The sequence below is a fragment of the Lonchura striata genome, chromosome 24 (assembly GCF_050655825.1).
Source record: "Lonchura striata isolate lonStrDom1 chromosome 24, ASM5065582v1, whole genome shotgun sequence".
Lineage (NCBI taxonomy): Eukaryota > Metazoa > Chordata > Aves > Passeriformes > Estrildidae > Lonchura > Lonchura striata.
The window spans coordinates 1082186-1100060 of record NC_140726.1 but is presented as its reverse complement, the minus strand read 5'-3'; the positions used below and the strand labels follow the sequence as shown (position 1 = coordinate 1100060).

At 44.5% G+C, this 17875-nt stretch overlaps 1 protein-coding gene across 15 annotated transcripts in view; it reads right to left on the bottom strand.

The window, feature by feature from the left end:
* ARHGAP32 (Rho GTPase activating protein 32) overlaps window positions 1-17875 on the bottom strand; it is a 236312-nt gene that overhangs the window by 111688 nt on the left and 106749 nt on the right. For 9 of the 15 annotated variants that reach the window (XM_085560069.1, XM_085560071.1, XM_085560072.1 and 6 more), the window contains 2 exons: window positions 16969-17010; window positions 16375-16459 (listed from right to left, as the gene is read on the bottom strand). In XM_085560069.1, the coding sequence (XP_085416195.1) occupies window positions 16375-16459; window positions 16969-17010 (127 nt within the window). The remainder of the gene's footprint in view (window positions 1-16374; window positions 16460-16968; window positions 17011-17875) is intronic. The other 6 variants (XM_085560079.1, XM_085560081.1, XM_085560070.1 and 3 more) reach the window with 1 other exon arrangement.

The window sequence follows — 17875 nt, the reverse complement described above, 5'->3', positions numbered from 1 at the left end:
CATCCAAAAAGAGGTATTTGTGTGATCTGAAATGAGTGATCTGTGCTGAGTAAGATTTGGGATTTTTCACATACAGAGAAGCAGGACCAAGCACTGAACTCCTGGAGCAAAGGCAGGCAATACAACTTACCAAAGCACACAAGGGAAAACCAAACAGGGATGGACAGCCTTGGAGCAGGAGCCTGGCTGTACCACGTGTGGAGGTGCAGGATGTGAATAAAGCTGAATTCCCATCAGGAAGTGCACTCCTGGCTCTCCTGGGAGCAGTTCTGCTGGAGCACAGCCCCACCAGACCCTTTCCACAAGCAGGACTCAGTGCTGGGTGAGGAAGGAAGGCTGGAGGAAGCAACACCAACATTCCTGACACTCCAAAGGTGGGACAGTCTCCTCTCCCAGCACCAAACACCTCCAGTCTGGTGCAGCATGGAGGCAGGACTGTATCTCATGAGCCATGAAAGCACAGCAGTAACAACTGGATAGAAATACCTGACATCCATACTCTGGACATGCTCCGAACCCCCAAAACTCACTTATGGCACATACATAAATTATACAAAATCAGCCCATTACCTTCTTGGACTGTGTCACTGTTTCTCTTGCCATTTTCTACACCCCCGCCCATCCTCACTCGCAAGAAACTCCAAGCAAGCATCAAGATGAGAATTTTGAAAATTGGAAGTTCACAATGCTAAAATTTTATTAGAACCATCTCCACCATATCATAAAACCATCAAATCCCAGAGTGGACTGGGCTGGAAGAGTCATGGAATCCCATCTCATTCCACATCTTCCACTACCCCAGGCTGCTCTGAGCCCCATCCAACCACTTGAACACTTCCAGGGATGTGCAGTCCAGAACCTTTATAGGAAATGGCAGCAAAATGTACTTTTTAAAATGATGAAGTACAGTCTGTAAGTAAGAACAAATAATGCACAGCTTTATCTTTGCAGGGTGTGCAAGGTCTCCAAAAGCCTTGTCCATCAAAATTGAACCTCCCTGCCAGCCTGCAGTGACTGATACCAAGAGCTGACACATTCCAGCCACAGCTGTCTGAGGAGGACCTGGCAGCACCAGGCCAAGGCAGAAGGCAGGGAAGGGGAGATCAGCATTAGCATAACCACATCTGGGAATTCCTTCCCCACAACAAACATTATTTATCATCTGGCTCAACACCAACTTCTCTTGCTGACAAGAGAAGCAGCAAGTGAAGGACAATAATCTCCCCTTACCTGGCAGCAGGAAGTGATAAAAGCTGAGGGGAAACTTATTCCATTTCCTCCCATGACCCCACAAATGGGAAAGATCAACAACCACTCATGTGGACAAAGCAGGCTGTGTGAAACCCAGCACTGCTGGCACTGAGGCTGTGCCTATATCCCCTAACATGAAGCAGAGGTCAGGCTGTGACCAAACTGACTACTGGATGCACTTTGAGAGAACACAGCCACAGCAAGAGCACTTCCCAATAAAGTCCTTTAGCTTCCCACTCTGCCAGATCTGAGCTGGGGGAAAGTGCAAGCAGGATTTTGTGTGTCCATGCAGAGAAATACTTCAAATCCTCACATCTCAAATCTGCCTCCACCCTGCTTTTTTAACCAAAGAAACACAAAGCCTTTGTCCCACAGCTGGACAAATCTGACCCATGTTTTTTAACCCATTTCAATTTTTGTACAACTTTAGCAAGTGTTAAACACGGAACAGATCCCATGGAAGCACTTCCCCCAGTGGAAGGGGGAAAGTGGGCGCTGGAAAATGAGCAGCAGAGGTGCATGGTCAAATTAACTTTCTGAAAAACAAGCTTTTCTAAGAGTAGAACCCAAAACTTCCCCCCCTTAGCTGAATGTTGCATAAAAACTTCAGCCGGACTAAAAGAATCTGGCTTTATTTCATCTCCCCATCTCTTCATGTGCACAAACACATCCACACACATGGTTGTGACTCCTGCTGCTCACAAATCCCATCCTCACAGCTCCAGCACATCTGCCATGTCAGACCTTGCCAGCAACAAGCACAAGCTGTGCCCTGCACAACTTCTCCAACTGCTCTTCTCTGGAGGAAAGGGGTGTCCCAGGGAACCTGCAGGCTTTGGGCAATATTCAACTCACACAAGCATACAGAATTCAAAACACAGCTGACAAGTAATTCGGGTGCAGTGGGTCTAAGATCTAAATATTTTCTACATATTGGAAAAAAAATGACCACTGCAGGTGTTTACCTGCTCTGCACAGTAAATATTGCCCATATTGAAGAGAAACATTTATACAAGGTGCATATATATACATATACATAAGCATATATATACAAAGTGCAGAACAAGCATAAATCGGTTAAGACAAGGCACCCTAACCTCCCTCACACACACACATGATGTTTTAATATTAGATTTTACATTGATCAGAAAATCTCAGAGTTGTTTGGGTTGCAAGGTCCTTAAGGCCCACCTCATTCCACCTTCCACTAGCCTGGGTTGTCCCACCCAACCTGTAATCAATCCTACAGCTACAGACAAACAGATTAGAGTGGGAAGGAACTGAGTGTGTTTGTGATGAAAACATCCAATGACATTTACAGGAGTGAAATTATTTAAAGAAACTACCCTGGAGCCATGAAGGAAGTTCTACAGAGTCCAACCAGGTGATTGTTCACACCCACAGCCACTGCCATGTGCTCAGCAGTGATGGGGTGGGGGAGAAGAAGATGAAGGACAGAGAAAAGGCCTGTTTCTGCCACATCCTAGAAACTCCTAGGATTCTGGCAGAGGAAACAGGATTAATGTCTTTATCACCAATATTAACAGTCTTCCTACCAAAACAGAGATGCCCAAACCTTGGTAGAGAGTCAAACAGGCATCAGTACAAGCCCTAAAATTCAGTACTTGGGTTTAATTTCATCTCAACCCAATCAAGGAGGAAAATCTCTAAGAGGATATTGAAATGTGGATGTTTCATCTGAGGCTCCATAAGACTCAGAATTCCATAATGGTTGATGTATAAGGCTCCAGCCTCCATCATTCAGGCAAAAGGCACTTCCCAGCAAACACAAAAGTGCTCTAACTCGGGCATTAAGAATAAAACAACTGACACCAGAGTCACTGATTTTCGGTTCTGAAAAGAAATGAGTTTGGGAAAGAGACTGAAATGATCACATTGAAATCTTAGGTCTCAAGCAATTATGGGAGAAACTCAAATTTCTTTAAACAAACAAGTTTCTTCACTCTGGTTGAGAAAGCCTTGGAGATACTTGTACACTAAAGGGATTGCACAGAAAAATCTCTAAGGAAAAGTGAGACTTACTTTGAAATTTTTAATCCCCACAATTTTTTATCTCATTCTATAACTTAATGATATTATTTCTTAGAATCAGTATGGTGGAAACACTGTGTTCTATTGTCTGTGGTTGGTCCTGGTGATCTGAGAGGTCTTTCCAGCCTCAGTGACTCTGTGTCAGTCCAGGGACATCAAACTCATGACACTGCACCAAAAAGCATCCCATGCTCTGAAATACTAATTGCAACCTTACTACCAAAAAGTGAAGGCGGTAGGGATTTTAGAGCTCTTCTGGTCAGTCAAAGATGCCAAACTTGGATCCTGCTAAATGTTGCCTAGAAGTTAAACTCTTAGTTCACTACATAAGCCCCAGTAAGGACTCACAGCCAATCAATGGGGCACAGCACACAATGCCCTGGAGTAAGGAGAGAAAGGCCAGGAAAATCAAACTCTCCTGAAACCAGGAGCACTGTGCCATCCAACCTCCCACATTCCCTGACACCCAACACCGTGAGCACTTCAGCAGCACAGGGTGTTTTCTAGGGGTTACATGTAAATGTACAGCAAGCTCACAGGCAGGCCAGCTGGACAACATGAAGCTGTTATTTTCCAGAACATAACTACACACAGGAATTACCCTGTTACTTGCCTGTCCCAGGTTATTTATGTCATGTACAAGAGCACTGTATCCAGTATGGATCCATAATCCCAGGGAAAGAAGAAAAATGCTTTCACAGATTAAAAAAATGCAGCTTCTGTATGTTGACTCAGTGAAGGGCAGCAAGAATAGCACAACAAAATGCCTGAAATTCATGGCATTAAAGAAATTATCTTGGGAACCCTTAATAAATACGATAAGTTTTAGTTTTTTAAAGTAGTTCATAAACAGTGTCTTGTTTTTTTGATCCATCTGTCAAAATCTTAATTGGTTGTATCCAGAGGATGGACTTGAAGAGTTACAAGGTTAACTGCATAAAGGGTCACAGACAGATCTTCAACTCTGTTTTCACTTTTAATTCAGAAAATTCTGCTAAAATGCCAGAGGCAGGAGATACAATAGCAGAGATATGAAAAGAATATTTTAACCTTTAAATTTGCCAGATGGCAGTTCAGATAAGGTGGGTTGTGAGTAACTCGGGTTACACTGGTTCATGTCCTGGGAACTACCCAAAAGCTTCTCAGTGGAATTGGGCTTCTGGCTTTTTAAACATTTCATTCACTCTCCAAAGGGGGTAGTGTAACCCTGCCCCTCAAGGGAAAAGGCTCTGTGGGATTCAATTCTTGCAGTGTTTAAACACACAAGCACGAGGACAAGAGTAATGGCACAACCCAAGCTGGAACAGCCCCGTGGAGTCACCTGGGCTGGCACTGCTGTCACACTGAGTGTGACTCATTAACCCAACCATGCTCATTAACCCAAGTTAAATGGCTAAGCCCTTAAATCACCTGGCAAGGGAATTAGTGGTCTCAACAACTCCCAGTGGTCTGGGAGCTCACAGAGGACAGCTCTGCTCCACACACCAGGTCAGACACAGAAGTTGGACCTGATGATCTCTGGGGGTCCCTTTCAACTCAGAATTTTCTCTGGTTCTATGGAAAAACAGAACCTTTCCAGAACAAGTTCCCAAGCTGCTCCATACTGTGGACAAATAAGACATTTAAAATCTTTATTTTGCTTTCTAATATTGGTATTTCAGTTAAGATTTGTACTAATAGCATAGTAATTTCCAAGAGAAAATAATGAAATAATGACTTGCCAACAGTTCTGCTTAAAATAAACGTTCTCCATGTCAAACACTGATACAATAGTTTGTCTAAATGGGCACGCGAAGGATGTAAAATGCTCCAGCCTCTCTCACAGCTCAAACCACTTTCAGCCACAGGGCCAAGCACATTTAAATGTGAACAAACTGCTGTGGAACACTGGAGCACACACACAGAGCCTACAAACCCCACAGCACAAGGTCTGTGTGGAAGGTGCTGCCATCCGGATTCATTATTAATTCTGCACGCAGTTCAACTCAGTGTTACTGCTGCAGACACAGTTTACTTTACAGAGGCTGTTTTATCCTTACTCTGATCATCACAACTTACAAGATACAGACACTCATAATCCTAACAGAAAACACATCATCCACACCTTAAATGCTTTTATAACAGGAAAAGAAACCATTCATCCATACGGTGCACCAACAAGAATTCTAAGAGCACACAGGTATTTTGTTGTTAAAAGACCCAAGTCTTCCCTCTCCCCTGGATTATCTTAAAATCATAAATGGTAAATTTGGAACATTATTTTCCAGACTCTCTGAGTGAATTGATTAATGGCCAAAGTTCTGCATCTTTGTGACACTGGATAGGCCTGAGCAGTTGAAGTCAGCTGGAAGAGGAAAGCAGGGCTCCAGACCAAACCCTCCCTGTGCCCGGGTCAGCATCGACCTGCAGAACCCTCTGCAGTCTTTGAACTCCATTAGTGGAACGGAGCTGGAAATTAGGGATACAGGAAGGCTTAAAAGAGTTCAAAGGGATGAGGGACCTGGGGAAATAAAGCCCAACACAGCTGTCTAGGGTGTATTCAAAGTGCCCATCAGAGCTCAGTGTTCCTGCTAAAACCCATCAATAATTCAAAGTGCACCAGCCTAAAAACTCACTCCTCCACAAAGAGCTTCCAAACCCAACTCAGCTTTTATTTAATCTGAAAGCAAATGGCAAAGCACAACACTAAATCAAACCTTGAGCCAGGGGACTCTGAATCACTCTGATGCTTCTCAAGTCTCACACCTTTTATTAAGCCTCAAAAACCCTGAGCTCCCCTCACCTCAGCAAGGCAGCACCCCTGTCCTGATATGACATTCCCCTCCTTTCATATAAATTCCTTCTCACCAAAGGCTCCAGTTCCCAGTGGGTTCCCTGCCCATACCAGCACTGCTATACCTACAATTATTGCAGGACTTAGCAGATTAATAATTATTAAAAAATTTAGCAACATTGCAAAGTGAATTCCTGGGCTCAAGCTGCAAAAATAACAGAGGATGTTTTGATTTTTTAACTACTTCAAGCTGATAAATGGGAACCTGGTCCAAAATCAGTTCTTTTAATGGCTGAAAGTTTTGACATGTCATATTTGCAATAAGTTAGATTCAGACTTAAAACACCACACAGAGGAATTACACAGCTCCACTGCAAGGTAAATCAGAAAAATTTCGATTGAGATCAAAACATAAACTGGCAGGACCAGGCAATGCCACTTCCCCAAGAAGTGCATTTTTCTATTCAGTTTGTTTTTACAACCATATTTATAAGTTTTATCAGTTTTCCAATAGAACAGAATGGATTTTAAGGCCTGTTCAAGGATTCTGAACATATATAACGTGTATGGCACTATGTATTTTTATTTTCAACTCATATAATATTGGATTTGTGGGTGCCTATTAAGGAACTATCTTCCCCTTAAATTATTACTTACATAATTCTGAGTGTGATGTTGCCAAAAGCTTTCTGCAGTCAGAGTTGTCAATTCTGACTGCAACTCCCAAACCATGCCCTGAGCCTCCAAAAATCATCTGATGGAGCTTGAAACATCTCTCTACAGATCTAAACAAGCTTCTCATAAAAGCTCCTTCTGGGAAATTAACTGTTTGAAAGGAAGAAATTCAGGATGGTGGTAGGGAATGTCCCAGAGTAAATTTTTATTAATATTTCTTTTACTCATCTGGTCAGGTGGAAGCAAGAATCAGTGAGTAGAATCAAAGTTTGTTCACTTAGTTTTAAGAGATAAAAGACGTTAAACTTCAGGGGAGGGGTCTGGAAGAGGCAGTGAGAAAATCTCACGCTTCTCCATGTAAGTATTTGCTTTTCAAAGCCCACAGCCACACATCCACGTGAAATGGAAGCATTCCCTTTCCCTTTGATGCTTCTTTGTCAGGAAAACAGCAGCCTGAGTGTGCAGGTTCTGCTGAGAAAATGGCTAGAATGACAAGCCAGTAATTGATAGCTCTGGAATTCTGAGTCAAGACCAAAGAGCTCTCTGCTCTGGATGCTCTGGGAGAGCCGAGGGTCAGTGCCTTGCCTGCAGGACAGGGAAGCAGGAGCCTCCACTTTCTGCTCACACCCCACAGCAAGGGATACAATCCCAAACCCATCAAAGCCCACAGATTTCTCCAAATGCCTCCCAGATTTCTCCAACTGCCTATCCAGCAGTCCGTGTTGGGGGACTGCGTGCCTGTTCCTCCTCTGAAAAAGAGAAATCCGCCTGAATCCAGCCCCTCGGGAATGTTTATGTTCACAGGAGGTCTTCTGCCCAAATCTCTGTTTTTCAAGTTAAACAAAAGTGTGGTCTCAGTTCAGCAGATCTAAAAACAGCCTCTGTGCCTCCTGTGCAGCTGCACATCCAGAGCCCTGGCACAGGACAGCAAACACTTCCACATGGAGCATCCAAACACCAGGAGTTCAAGTTCTTCCCCCTCCCCACAGACAGCTGGGCACGGGCCAGGACAGTGACAGGAGAGTCCTGAGCACTCCAACAGCTCCTCCCTAATTTTTACACTGAGAGAACAACCCTGAGATGCCACACTGTAACACAGCAGCCCTGAGTGAAGTAGTGCTGATGTTCCAAGACTGGAAATTACCTGGAAACCAAACCGGATCATGGAAGCACCAAGAGGAAATGGTCACAAGGTTCAGGACACAGAGCACACCTGAAGGCAGACGTGGAGCACGTGTGGTGTGCTCAAACCTTAAGCACAAGGATGTCAAAGCCAAGAGAGTCAACATACGTTGCAGAATCCGGTTAAATTCCAGAGACAGAATTACAAAATCCCAGAATGGTCTGGCTTGAAAGGGACATCCAACCCAAAAGCTCAGCCATGGCAGGGACACCTCCCACTGTCCCAGGCTGCTCCAGCCCTGTCCAGCCTGGCCTTGGGCACTGCCAGGGATCCAGGGGCAGCCACAGCTGCTCTGGGCACCTGTGCCAGGGCCTGCCCACCCTCCCAGGGAGGAATTTCTCCCCACATCCCCATCCATCCCTCCCTGTGTCAGGTGTCCCAGCCTGCTCCTGCAGCAGGGTACCAATAAACACATTCCTAGAGCAGGGCAGGGCAGGGCACCCACCCCAGGGCGGGCTGAGCTAATGAATGAACATTTAACACCCCCTCCCTGCCTTGCTGCCCCCGAGCTGCCACTTCTGTCATCAGCCCTCCAAACTCTGGCACCTGAACAGGGCCTGAACAAACTGCCCTTTCTGTAGGCAGCTGCAGGTTAAACACAGCACAGCAATGTTCCCACAGAAGTTTGGTCTCACAGCTCATACATCCCCTGGCTCCACGAACCTCCACGAGAGGGGAAACACAGAGCCCCGCTCCTGTAAATCTCAGGGATCAGATCTACAAGGCAGTTATTAAATCACTCCAGCCTGGCATGCTGGCAGATCCCTGAGCCCAGCATTACACTGCATTTTAACACCATTCCTGGTAACAGGACGGCTGGCTACAGACAGGAACACACGGGATTTCATCTCCCTTCAAGCACTACTAAAACAGGCATTACTTTTCTGAAGCCCACAGAATCTTTTCAAGTTTATAACTTATTTTAATTATGTATATAATACAGCCTTCTGATTTTTTTTCAGGTCATTAAAGTGCAGGAAAGAAAAATTTTCCAACACAACTGTGTTCCACTTACTAATTAAACTAATTTTAACACTTTTCTGCAACATGTTGGTAAAGATGATTTATGGGGCTGGCAAACAGCAGGAGGTCAATGTCAAAATAACAGCTGGGCTTATTACAGCCATTTGAAGATTTACTCATGCCATCAAATAGCCACAATGAACAAAAAACCCTACAGCTTGCTGTATTTCCAGTGGTAAATGCTGGAGAAGGGAAAATAAACTGGATTCCTGCAGGTCTCTGTTTCTGTCCCAAATGGGTCTGCTCTCCTGTGGAGATATGGATTATTCCCTATAAACTCATAAAAACATCCAAATAAAAAAGAAGGTAAAAAAGCCCCAAAAACACCTGTTGTACTGAACCAACAGGTAAAAATCTCATTTGCTTGTAATACTTCTTTGTGGGCTGTAGCCCACACTTCCATGGGTACAGCTTCATGAGCATCTTTTTGAAATAAGGAACATAGATGGAATCAGACACAGCTCATCAAGACAAATAAATCCAGGGAAATATGGAGTCCCTGTGAGAAGCCATTCCATGAGCTGAGAGACCATTCCAATGCCATCCCAACTGCCTTTTCCTTTGTAAAAAAAAAATGTAGTGTTGACTTCAGAACAGTCAAAGAGAGCAAAGGGTGTAAAACACCTTCAGAAAGATTTAGCAGTAAGTCCACACAGGAACACCAGCCTCGATCTCCTTCCTGCCCTGCAGATCAGAGTCACAGCTCCACGATTGAAAGTATCCTTCCATGACAGAACCCACACTGGACTTCTTCCCATTTCACCAGGGGAAAAAAACAGAGAACCTGGAATTTCCACAGGTGTGATCTTGTTCCAGGGAAGAATTTTTCTGAGGAGCCTGTGGCAAGCTGGAAGCAAGACCAGGAAACAGCAGAATCAAAAAACTGAGATGAACTTACTTGAATATTTTCATAACTCCTTTGACAGCAGAAACCTTGGCCCAGAGACTCCAAATTTTTGAAATCTGTTGATCTTGGCAGCAGGCTGTGCCAATTTTGAGGGAGTTGTGGCTGGAATTATTAAGTTAATAGAGGCAGGTTCCACCTACACTCTGAACAGTTGTTTTTATATACCCACATCCTTAAAACAGCCCTTGCAACATCCCCAGCACCACTTTGGAAGGCAATAGTAAAGAAATCACATGGAGAAGACAGGGAATGGGAAGTCCTCGGTTTAAAGAAGGAGAACATACCAGAATCCAGCCAGGTAATTCTGGGAGGAGATTAACAGCATCCAAAAATGAAGGACTGAAAAGGAGCTACTCTTCACACCTAATCTGGGTCTATATCTCACTCAAATATTCGTAAAGACAAAGCGTAACAAAGCAAAATTGTCTTTCAAAGCCCCAGCACACACCAAAATTCAGGCCAATTTTTATGCTTCTTACTGAGAACTTGCATCTTTTAGAGGGACGATGGGAACTGCTGTTTTATGTTTTGCCGTTAAAAATCAATACTTTTTCCTTCTTAAACACTTCACAAAATAAGTGGGATAAATGACATTGCAGCCTGGAGCTACTCATGCTACTCCTGACTGCCATGCACTGAAAGCATAGTACCCACAGAGGAGCTGGGGACAAACAAACCCTCCTGCACTGCAGGCACTGAGCAGGCTTGGCATCAAACTCCTGATGGAGAGACCCAAGCTAGGCTGTCCCACCTCCAGCAGACACAGAGCATCCCCATCCCTGTTGTTCCCAGCTCACCCACAAGGCTCCTTTTAGCAGTGGCACCTGAAACCATCCCAGCTAACCCCAGCCAAGGGCATCTAGCGAGGCTTTACCAGTTTCGCTTCCTCTGCAGTCCATCTTAGGAAAAAACTTAGGGAAACTCCTTTACAAGCACATTGCCCTCACATTCCTCTTTCCCTGGAATATTATTATATAGAAGAAAAAAAGGCAAACCAAAAGCAGATGACCTCGAAAAGGATCTTCTCAGCAGGCTTTGCTGACAACAGGCACAGGACTGAGCTGCTCTTTGCAATGTTTCTAACTCCTAAGGCATGACAGGAAGATCCAATTCCAGGGGCAAAGCCCAGCTGCTGCTGGAGGCAGCCCATCAGCCGGGCTGCAGCGGTGCAGAGGCATTCCCACAGGACACAATTCCTGACAGGAATTCCTGGCAGCTGATGCCTGTGCAGGCGGAAGTGATTCTGCCTCAAATACTTCCTTTACCACTGATAACACAATTCCTGCCATGGCCCTGCCAAAGCTGCACTGATAAGGAGAGGATCTGTAACCCAGTCATGCTCCCACAGGGATTTATTTTTAGATGTCAGATATAGCAAGGCAAACACAGAGACTGTGCTGTTTGAAGGGATAATTCTGTGTCAAATGGAAGATGCTGAAGTGATAAAATGTGCATTACAGCACTTGCCTTGAGCAAATGGCTTTTGAGGGAGCAAAGAATATTATCTGAGAAGTGTGGAGCTGATCAGCTCTCCATATTCCATTACCAAAACCCACTCAGCTGAGGATAATGTCTTAATTCTTTCAAGTGAAGAACAGAGTATTTATTCCTGGCAGGAAGTAGATATTTAAGGAATTCCTAATCACTCTTTCTCCTGTTTGTATTAATAGCATTTAGCACTAAGTAAAGTAAAACCATATTTAATAGAACCACAGAATATCCTGGGTTGGGAGGGAGCACAGGGACCATCCAGTCCAACCCCGGCCCTGCATAGACAACCCCAACAATCCCACCCTGGGCATCCCTGGGAGCATTGTCCAAATGCTCCTGGAGACTTGGTAGATTTTCTTTAGAATATACCTACTGAATTACATTAATATCTCCTTAAAAGAAGTTTAATTCTGTCTCAGTCAAGAGTCAGTTCTTAATGCAAGCAAAAGGATATAGGACTCCATTTTTTTATCTCACATTTTTAAACTTGGGGAATTTGAAGTTGCCTCAATATGTCCCACAGAGCTTTGATGAGTTCTTCTCAGTTATTTATTCATAAATCTGATAGAAACCAAACAGACATAAAACAAAGCTTGTACTTGCTAGATGCAAAGTGCTGATGTTGAACAGTTGGCATTTTTATCATTTCACAGTGTAATAACAGACTCTTCTGCACAAATGCAATTTAACCACTTGACCTTCTATTTGTACAAAGATTTTTATGTAGACTTACCACCAATGTGCTCAGTGAGTGATAACCAGGTCAAAAAAGTTAAAGGGGAAATACCTTGTATTTTATGTAAATCGAGAAGAAACTAAATTAGGAAAAAGGTAAATCGAGAAGAAACATTGCATCTCTGTGGGAGATGGACCATGAAGAAGTTGAACCACAGTTCTGAATATTTATCCCATGTCAGACTAAAACATGTCTATGAGGCAGAACCTGGCTTTTCATTAGAAATTAAAAAGTAAAGATGTAGCCCTTAAAATAAATACATAATGAACATAAGGTATTTCAGCAAAATGCCAGTCAATTTTGGGCACTGATGCAATCTGTGAGGCTTAACCTGTCGGTACAGCTTTGACACTACTGCCTTTGTCTGGCAACCAGCAATTTCCTGGGATGCCACATGTGCCTGGCTGGCCAGCCACAGGTATTGGTAAGGTATTGCTGTTGGAAGCAGCGTGGAAGAACATTTCTGAAGAGAAAAAGCCCCTCAAAATGCACCCAGCCTCACTAGCACAGTGCAAGGATTAGAAGAGAACAAATCCCTTTTCATACCTCTCAGCAATTTAATTTAAAACTATCTCATCAGGTGAAATGTCAGGCTATTAATACCTCCTGCACCATAAGACCATATTATAAGTGTCATAAACGTTACAAAACAACCTGAAATTTGGCCAGGCTGTTAATAGACAGCATTACACAATTCCTGACATGGATAGATAATGCTGTATTTCTACTATGCAAATTTCTAACAGTGAATAGATTTTGAAAGCAGTTTACACCCACCACCCCTCAGATGCAACTCAGTAATTCTCTATTAGGTGCCAAGCTGTCACTTCCCATCACTCCAGCCCACTGCTATTCTCTGCCCTACCTTGGGAGCACAAAGGAGCCTCCAACTTAATTAAAATGCATGAGCCCTGTGTGAATCTATTTTTGCATCTCCCAACTGATACTGCTGTTGTATTAACAGCTTTCATTTTACCATTAATACTGCTATTCTAAGGAAGTGCTGCAATACTTTATCTTTTCGCATTTCAGCAGCAAAGCTCTTGTTCTCAAAGAGATTTTTCACCATATAAAAAAGTCTTGACACGGTGGGGATTTATCAGAAACCTTGCTTAGGAAAAGGAAGCAATTACAGGCACAGAAGGCCTGAGTCACCTTACTGAGGCACAAATTTTGCTTTAGGTACACAAATAGCTAAACATATAGGGTTTTTCAGAGGCAGATGTGGTGGAAACAGAGAAGTGAGCCCTCAATACACACAGCATCTCAATTTTATGACAGTTCTTCTCATGCTGCCACCAGCCCCTGTTTTCTTCCTGGTTTCACAGCACAGACACAGAAAACAGCTCAGGACTGAGATAACCAATAACAGCTCAATAACCAACACCATTTTTATTTCCTGTGCTAGATCCTTCCACAATCTCTGTTTTTCAGGCAGACCTCCTCTGGTTACAGCCTCTGGTCTGGTTGTGCCAGGGGACCACTGAGCAAGAGCAGGGGAAGCTGCAGGAGCAGCAGTGACATGACAAAAAGCAATGCTAAACCACGCCTGCTTGTGGGAGCTTCCCAGCAGAACGTGCTTCAGGAAAACCTGGAAATGATGCATCACCTGATTTTACTTCTGCCTCTTGCAAAGATAAAGACGAAACCCACAGGTCTGCCCTGCCATCCTGAAAACATCACAGGAAATGCTTCAGCCCACAAAGAATTAATTATTGGTCATCAAAACAATGTGCCATGCACAGCTTGTGCTCCCTCTCCAGTTGCACGTTTTGCTGAACACCCCTGGATGATGGGAGGGAGAACTCGGAGGACCAGAGGACTCAAAAACCATACCTGTGCAGATACAGACCTGCTCCAACACAAGACTTCTCTCCAGAAATACTGAAAAATTAGTTGTGCCAAATTAGCAAATTACTAGGAGACAGAAAGTAGGGACATGGATCAGCCACACTGTTCCTACATACAGAAAATTACAATAAACAGTTTACAGCAGAGTGAGTTCTGCTCCTGCTTGCCCATTTCCCAGGGGCCTCCATGGGAACTGAGCTCTTTGCATTCTACTTCGTGCCCAGTTGTCGTGGTTTGACACGGAAAAAGAATTTTTTCAGAAGGAAGAGGTCAATCCAGTCAGGGGTCAGGTTTGGATACTGACACTTGGGGTGACCAATTGAAGGTGGACACGCCCCTGAGAACACAGAGGGGTAAAAAGCAGAACTCCCAGGAGAACTCGCTCTCTTTGGTTCTGGTCATTGGAGAGTGCAAACCTCCCCTGCCCAGCCATGAGCTGGGTGGGGAAGGGGAAGCCATGTGGCCTGCAGAGGTAGGCCAGGGGGTGAAGGGTCTGAAACCGAGCTGGGCCAGTTCCTGCGGACGGAAGGGTGGAGAACGTCTGAGATGTCTTTGTTCCACCCCAATCTAGAGGGAAAGACATAGAGAGCCTGCAGACACCCAGGAGTTTGCCAGCAGAGGAGAAGGAGGAGGAGGGGGAAGATGCCCAGCGTGGGAGACAGAGTCCTGGGCCGAGATTTCAGCCATCTGGGGAGTCCGGGAATTTTAACCCTTTCCTGTGAAATGAAAGCTTTGTGAAATATTACTCCTCCTCAATTTGAAGGAAAGAGAGACAGCCGAGGACCTCAGTTGTTAGGGAAAGAAGGTTGGGGGGAGATGATGGAGTGGCTTTTGGCTGGACTCTTCTTGTTAGACATAGAGTGAACCAATCCTTCCTCCAAGAGAGACTGCATTTTAGGGGGATGCAATGGTGAGCCAAGAAACTCCTTCAGCAACTACCAGTTCAGGAATGAACAGAGGTCAGCGGAGGAGGGTGTGAGGATGCCCTCCGTCTTCAGAGAAGAGAAGGCGATCTCTGTTTTTGGACCCCAGGCCCCAGGGAAATGGGGGGGACTGTAGTCCCAAAATGAGACACTGGACTGTTGTTCCTGTTGGTCCTTGGCAGAGCATCCTTAAAGGAGCCCTATAAGCAGTCTCTGTCCATGCACGGTGGTGAGAGCACTGTGACATGGAGAAGAGAGTGTCACGCTAGCCAGTGTGTCTGGGCGGTGCCACGTGTGACATGGAAACACAAGAGCTGTGTTTCCTGGGGGTCTATGGTGCAAGGGAGACTCCTCTCTCCCCTGATGGACTCAGTGTTGATTATGTGGAAGGGTGAAGACTTGATTAAGGGTCCAAATGTGTCTCGCTGTGGCTTGTTGGAGTTGGGTGGTGGGAGGAGGAATGTTTTGAAAGGTTTTCATTTTGAATTTTGTGTGTGTTTTTTTCTCTTCCTTTTTTTCTTTTATAGTAGTAGTAGTGTAATAAAGCTTTTCCTTTGTTATTAAGTTTGGCCTGCTTTGCTTTGTTCTTGATCACATTTCGCAGCATTCAAGTGACAGGTTGCATTTGCATGGGGGGCTGTGTCTGCAGAGCCCACACCCCAGAACCAACGCTCCCAGAGCCACCAAGTGAGCAACAGCAGATCCCAGCCCTGAACAGGACCCAAGCTCCTTCCCAGACAGAATTTTACAGAGACAGGGAAAAAAACACAGCCGCATAATTCTGCTTACAAAAGTGTCAAGCACGGCAGCATGGAAGGCTGTAAATAATTCACTCGGTACTACAGGAAATGTTTCACAAATGAAAAGGTTGTAACCTCTTTTTGGCTACAAGGCTGGCAGATGCTGGAGGCATTCTTGCTCCTATAAGAGCAGAACAAAATGTGTCATATTTGTGAGAAACTCCTGGGTCTCAGCCCTCCCTGGAAAATGCTATGCCGGTATTCCTGAGGGAGGGATCACAGAGGAGCAAAGCCTGCAAACTTCCAGAAACGCAGCTCGGGCTGACAAGCAGTTTCTGGTATTTTGATGACACAGCTGCTGCAATGCACAATGCAGAGCTAAGGGAAAGGGTAAATTTGATTTATTTATATTTACATAAATACATTCACACAATTTTTTAATCACAAACACACTCAAACCAAAAATACACACACAGCGATTACAGATGACTCAAGACTGAATGTTTGATACAGTTTTAAAACAGTGACATCAGCTAAATCCAGTGAAAATAAAACCATCTCCAAGCTCAAAGGAGAGCTCCACATGACTGAGTGCAGATTCTGCCCCAGCACATAGAAGAAATAAAGTCTCTACAGCTTTAACTTCTTACCACTAAACATTTAGCAACTAACTAAATAAGCCTCAGTGGAGGTCCCTCTACGTGTCCCCACCGGGTCAGCTAGCAGGAAGCACAAAGTGTTTTATGTGTAAGAGAAATCCAAGACTCACCTGTATGTTGCCAAAGTCCACGTTTTCATAGTGGAAATGTGCACACTCAGCCATCTTCGGGAAGTGCCCCTTTGTAAAGGATAACCTGGAGCACACCAAGAGCACACCATGAGAACACTCAACACAGATAAACAACAGGTACTGATACAATACAACAACTTTCTCATCCTAAAGCCAAGGGAACATAGGGATTTGTTGATGTGATGCATCAAAACGGTGGGAAAGGGAACCAAGTGAGAAAGGAAAGCTGAAATGCTAAGTGGCTTTTCCACTGCATCCCTACAGAGCTGTGTGACATTCCAGCAGCACCACATCCCAGTGCATCCCTACAGAGCAGGGTGACATTCCAGCAGCACCACATCCCAGTGCATCCTAGAGAGCTGAGTGACATTCCAGCAGCACCACATCCCAGTGCATCCCTACAGAGCTGGGTGACATTCCAGCAGCACCACATCCCAGTGCATCCTAGAGAGCTGAGTGACATTCCAGCAGCACCACATCCCTCAGGATGGACATGGAGCAGGGACAAGCAGCTGCACCTCACAAATGCACATCCACAGCCTTACACGAGACACGAGGAAAGCAGAACTTTACCTGTGAAAGGCATCACAGCCCATCAGTCCCGGGGGGATGTATCTGAGGGTGCAGAACAAACTCTATTTATCCTTTGCCTTTTGCAAATTCAAAAGTCAGGCATAATTATTCCCAAGTGTCTCCCGCCACACTGGTGGCTGCCGGAGAGCTCCTCTGGCTCTGCAACACGCTCTTGCTTCTGCTGAAGCTATTATAGACTCCTATAGATATTCCTGGTGGTAAGCCAATGAGATTGTCATTATCTAGCTCCCTCTTCCCACGGGAATACAAGTGGGAAGTGAGATGCAGCATCTGGCTGCTCAGCACTGGAACAAAGAGCCATTTCCCTCTCAGCAGAGCACTAGAGGGGTGAGCTGAAGGCACAGATCCATCAATCTCGGGGAGTTCTGCTCCTCAAGTCAGCATTTTTAGCAAAGTAATATTGATTATTTCTGATCCCCATTGCTGCACACATAATGACTTGGGTTACAGTCTCTGGGAGACAGGCAGAGACAGAAATGCAGCATGAGCCCACAGGGGAAAAAAAAACCAAACTGGGAGATCAGGGAAGAAAAAATATCCCTTAGAAGGGAAAACTGTGAAAAATCCATTAAATTAAGTTACAGAGGGCAAAATGCAAAAAGAAAAGAGAAAAAAAAAATCAGATAAAAAATACATATAGGCCACCCACTTGTCCTGGTTTAGATTTCCAGAGCATAAGGAGACAGGGAAAATGATCTCATTTACACATTGCCTGGGCTTCTTTTGAGATTTTTGTTCTACTATAATAATTGTTCTGTTATAATATGCTGTACTGTGTTTTTTTTTTAATTAATATATTTCAGGAAGAATCACTAAAGAAAATTAAAAACACTGCAACAGTGAGGTTGAAATCCTACCTAGCTTTGTTTCTATGGCCAGAAAGAGC